The sequence below is a fragment of the Harmonia axyridis genome, chromosome 4, assembly GCF_914767665.1.
Source record: "Harmonia axyridis chromosome 4, icHarAxyr1.1, whole genome shotgun sequence".
NCBI classification, from domain to species: domain Eukaryota; kingdom Metazoa; phylum Arthropoda; class Insecta; order Coleoptera; family Coccinellidae; genus Harmonia; species Harmonia axyridis.
Window position 1 is genome coordinate 8,491,886 of NC_059504.1, and position 5,762 is coordinate 8,497,647.

At 32.8% G+C, this 5,762-nt stretch overlaps 1 protein-coding gene across 1 annotated transcript; it reads left to right on the top strand.

The window, feature by feature from the left end:
• Window positions 1-2,631: 2,631 nt before the first annotated feature.
• LOC123677878 (zinc finger protein 177) lies at window positions 2,632-5,512 on the top strand. Its single transcript, XM_045614607.1, has 5 exons — window positions 2,632-2,954; window positions 3,547-3,859; window positions 3,968-4,377; window positions 4,476-4,708; window positions 5,283-5,512. The coding sequence occupies exons 1-5, from the start codon at window positions 2,757-2,759 to the stop codon at window positions 5,458-5,460; spliced, it is 1,332 nt and encodes a 443-aa protein (XP_045470563.1). The 5' UTR covers window positions 2,632-2,756; the 3' UTR covers window positions 5,461-5,512.
• The last annotated feature ends 250 nt before the right edge of the window (window positions 5,513-5,762 follow it).

A 5,762-nucleotide genomic window follows, 5' to 3' on the forward strand; every position in this document is an offset into this window, starting at 1 on the left:
AAATGAAAACATATCAGTTATACGATATTTCACTGAATTCGCGAGTTTCTCCACAAAGCACGCACTTCTTATGTCACATAGTGAATCAACGTTTCATATTAACTCAAAATATATTGAAATGAATACCTAAATATTTCAGAATTAAAAAAAAAACTTCAAGCGCGTAAAACGACGTGAAAAAACCGATGACACTAGGAGAACAAAAGTTGCCAAACCTTGGATTTCTGCAGGTAGATCCAGAAGATAATAAATATTCTGCTTATTATAAATTCGACAATCAAGAAAAACATCGGATTCCAAATATTCAAATTTGCATATTTAATCGGGAATCACTCAAATAAATATATGTCATTCAATATATTATATCAGAATAATCCGACAACGTAATCTTACCATGTTGGGGACATGTAAAAATTGCGTACTTAATAATAATAATAATAGTGCTTTTATTGCAAGCAAAGAAACACTACGTGATATAGGGGCGAAGTCTAGCTTAAGTTACTCCATTCAACCCCATCCTTCATCTATGTTTATTACTCTATGAGTCAATCACTTCATCAGAATCACAGAGAAAACTCAAGGAAAATATTGAAAAAAAAAAACACGAACACGTCATTTAACCTGAAAGTTCAAGAATATTCTTGTGTTGAAAATACAGACATTTGGGATAAAAGCCCTGTTCAAATTTATTATTATATTTCAATATACTCCGAATGATTGATATTTGTTTTTGGAAATCGGACTAATAAAAAATTCGTATTTTTGTGGTATTGCGTTACAAATTACTTGTCATCGCTCATATTTCATAGACGTATACCTGCCGTCCTGGCTTGATTGATTAATACAATAAAGGGAATTCCGACTAGGGGCTGGTCCTCCCTTACAGCATCCAAAAAGGACCCACCCACCAATTGTCCTCAGAGCAAGTGTTCACCCCCTACATTAAAGGCACATTAACATAGGGAAGGGGCGTTTCTAAAGTTTATTCGGCAACCTGATAAAATGCAAACATTTTGATAAAATACAGGGACGCATTAGCTCCACAGTAAACTCCCAAGAGGAATTTATTCTGCATCTTTCGAAAATTGAACCAATTGATTCCATAGATGATTGTGTATTTTGGGTGATATTTTTGGTAACTATTCATATTGCTGAATAGCTAGTGGATATTGAACAAAAATGGTTGATACCAAACACTGCTTTCGCTTCAAAATCATCGAATTATTGTCAGAAAGTGATTTTACCGACATCTCTATAGGTAATCATATAGGTAAATTCATTAAAAAAAATGAAAACAAAATCAAAGAATTTAGATATCTTTATTAACAAAATTACTTGGACACATCAAACATTAACGTATACTTGGTACAATTTTTTTTGGTATTTATTAAGACTGACACAGGAAGAAGAAGAATTCCTCTGTGGTTCAACTCTATGCTTACTCGCATCATGCGAGTAATTCACAATTCATTCAGTATTCATTCGGAAGTACTCAGTAGTAGTATTAGAATTACAATTCTATTCGAACAATGTATGTTATGTATTAGTAGAATTAGTATTTACTGAAACTGATAATGATAATGAAAATGTTATATTTGAAATTTCAGTAATTAGGTGGAAATTATTTCATAGTATAAGGTGTCCCAAAAGAAAATTTATATGTAAAAAAGCGATTGAAAAAAATAAGTCGTTTGTCGAAAATATGTTTAATAATTATGAAAATACTCTAGTTGGGAATTCATTAATTCAAAATGGCTCCTTTTTTATTTCAGGACGAATATTTTGTTTTAAATGTACCAGGGCAATTGGTTAACTAAAGTAAATTTTAGATTTAAAAAAACCTCATAGGTAAAAGTCCAAAGGCGTCAAATCATTACTGCGGGGGGACAATTGCTTCTCTTGTAGGTTGTAGGTTGGATTTTTCAAGAGACATCAGGTTCTATATGTCCATTTTGAAATAAATAAAAAGGCACACCTAAAAACAAATCAAATGCAATCAGACAAAAATTTCAAAAATCAGCTGTTTTCTTACAATGAGTCTTCTTTCGGACAAATCTTCATAGGAAATTGGTATCCATAAGGCGGAGTTGAACTACAAAATCATGAAACACGTGATTATTATAAGTTAATAAAAAGGGTATAGTATATCCTATAGCTTGAAGTTCTACTTCTGTTAATTACCGAATTAATGAATATCACTTTGAAAGATTCGTAGAAAAGAATCTGTATATCGAAATAATCAATCGAATAGCATTGATTCTACAGTTGAAAAAATAGTTGATTAATTCTATTATGATATCAAATAAAAGGAAACAGTAAATTAGTTTACAGATTTCAAAAACTATAATCCAAAGCAACACAGATAAGAACCACAGGCAACCTGGATCTGTCCATGATTCAATGCCACAATTCTTAGCACTAGGATGCAGGGGGAAAATCTAATCCACCCCTGCTCCTGGTCCAGGAAGAATAATTTGGGGTTGTCCAAATGACAACAAGTCCCAGTGGGGTGGTAATCTCTGATGATGTAAAACCACCAATATGATTTCTCTACTTTCAATTTCAATCCGTCCAACAACCACAACACAAGTCGAACTATCTTCAACCCTGAAAACTTTATCACAAGTGCCGTGAATTAAATTTGGTGAATTGTCAAAGTGATATTTTATATTCAACAGTATGTTGAAATATTAGTGTGAAATAATTGGAATAATCTTTTTAAATCGACATTCTCCCAAGGATTTTTTTAAAGAAGAATGTTTTCTATATTTACACCTGCATTCACATTTAAGAATCGTGGCGCTTCTCCATCAGAATCAATCACTGGCTATGTCACAGGTTCTGATAAGCTTTTGGTACCAGGAAAAGTTATAGCAAGCAACAATATAGCTCAAGGTTCGATGACTTTGCCAATCGAGCCTTCTAAACTCTTTGGCAAACCAGATGTTGTACAAGTAAGTTTTTGGAAATCTTTTTATTACATTATAATTTTTATGTTATTCGGACAAACGAAATTGAAGTTTAGATGTAGAATTTGAAAATGTTGGTGATTTCCGATTAAAGAGATTGGTGAAACTTTTGAAATCAAAATATTCATCAGTTACATTCTTGAATATTATTGTCCTTCTACCTGCAATATATTTGTTTTCAACTTCATTTGTTAGCTCGAAGTGTTTTCTTTCCTTATATTATTATTCCATAATGCCTTGTTAATGAGTTAATAGAAAATAATTGCCACAAATTTAATACTTTTCATTAAAATTTTCACGTAAGTGACTTTGAATACAGTTCAATAACCCAAAATTTATATCTTTGAGTAGCATCATATATTTTTCATGTTTCATTTTGTAGTTTCTTTTCTTTTATGTAAGTGTTCACAATACAATACAATTTATTTATTATTTATTAGGTTAATTTGAATCGCTTTACACAGCTGTTAAATCATTGAGATCGATGTCGAATCCTGTTACATCCCAAAAATTTAAATTTCGTTAGATTAGATAGTTTCATTAAGGTTCTCATAGTAATAAATATTTTTTATTTCAGGTTTCAGTTACCATGAGCGCATTTGGGACTTTGATGTTAGACAGTAAATCTGATGCAATTTGGTCTGATGATATCCATTGGGTTAGGGCTATCCGTCTGTCTGATGACTGTCACAATTATAACATACAATTAAAGCTGAAACCCTCACAAAGAATATCAAACAGTTTGCCGAACAAAAACACATCAGCACCTCCACAATTGATACTACAAGTAGTGAGGCCGATATTGGCAGGACAAGAGTTACTCTTATGGTTCTCTGAAGACATTTTGGCGATGCTTCAGATAGCTTTCTTAACACCGGCAAATATTCAAGGTAACTATTTTACCCCAATGCTTCTATCGAACAAAAATTTCCAATAATATGTATGAAAATTGAATGTGGTATCGCAGTTTTGTGTTTTATCACCAATCTTTTTTCCAGGTCAGAAAGAATACGTTTGTCTCCGATGTGGAGCCATGTACGAATCACCAAACCCCCTGAAGCTCCACATAACCTTGAACTGTGGATTAAATCCAGTAATAAAACTGTGGAACAAACTTTGCTCCATTCTGACCAACAACACCACCTCGGAAATCTTGGAGGGGGACATTTTCGACTTCAAACTAGTACCTGAAACTTCCTTAACGCGTCAGAAAATCGCCATGGACTTGACAACATCTACATCTAGAAGAGACTGCCTTAATAGTATAACACATAGACCATTTTTAGAAAATTCAGCCTTCAAGCCTTTCAAAAGAAGCGAGAATCACGTAAAAGGTGAGAGTGGTGTTCAAGGAAGCGTAAGTTGGCCCTTGAACGTGTCAAATTTGACATCATCAGGAAATATGAAGGTGAGTGGAGATGAGCTGAAACATTCTTGATAATCTTTATCATTTCATCGTATCATTTTAGTTAAGTATCTTAGTGATGAATGTAAATTTCTTTTCAGGAAGATGAAGCTCAAATAGAATCGTTAGTTAGTAGTTTAGGAAAGACAAAGCAGGGTCATATGTGTGTATATTGTGGAAAGTGTTATTCAAGAAAATACGGATTGAAAATTCATATACGAACACACACCGGATATAAACCCTTAGAATGTAAATACTGTAAAAGACCATTTGGAGATCCCAGCAACCTGAACAAACATGTTAGGCTACATGCAGAGGGAAACACACCATATAGGTAAGATACATATAGAGTCTTGTCTGAAGCTTTTGCGTGCTAGTTTAGTTATAGTTGAGCCAATTTAACTGATCAAGTTAAAGAATACGAGATAATCTTTAGAATTATAAGGTTTGCAGAACATGTTTACCAATATTGTAATCCCAACCAGCTTTATTATGAGCAGCGAGCATAACGTATGTCAGAATGATGTCGACCCATATTCTACAACTTGACATCAATTGTCAAAATTACATAACCTATCTTAACTTCTACTGTCATGTTGCGGATAAACTCTATGATTCCTAGAAGTGTCAGAATTTCCGGAAAACTTCGAACCTCATCTATAGTATCCGTTTTTTTCCGCACAATTTTTCAATTATTCTTTTTCATATAAATCTTGGCCTGAAATTTACAAATGCAACAAAATAAAAATAGCCAAGTAGGTGCTGCCTTTCTGAAGTACAATTCATTGATTTTTATTTAAATTGTCTTGGCCACAGAACTTAAACACCGAAATATCTTCAATATCTACTTTATCAATAGCATCAGGAGCGGAACTGATATAATTATTATATCTTAATTATTTTTTCAGATGTGACTTATGTGGGAAGGTCTTAGTGCGACGAAGAGATCTAGAGCGTCACTTAAAGTCGAGGCATCTGCCAGAAACACATCCAGATATGAACCTCATCGTCAGTAGAAATAGTGAAGAAGAAGTAGATGATGTAGAAAAATTGCCATCTTCGAAAACCGAGGAGTCAAAGTTATAATCAAATTTTAAATAGTTGTTGAAATTATGAAATATATATTTTTATCAGTTGACATTTTATTCAGACTTATTCTTTAAATTATTCACCAAGAGCTATCGAAAAAATTTTTCGAGGTCGTAAACATAAATTGTTACAGATCAAAATCACATTCTTAGAAATGTTTATTTATGCTTCATATTCATTAGAAAAGGGTGAGTCAGATTATTGTTCTGGTATCCTCTTTTCTTATAATAGCATCCATTTTTTCCTCTTTATCGCGCATCAAAAGTTCATGAACTTAATATCTGCTTCTAAGGATTTTA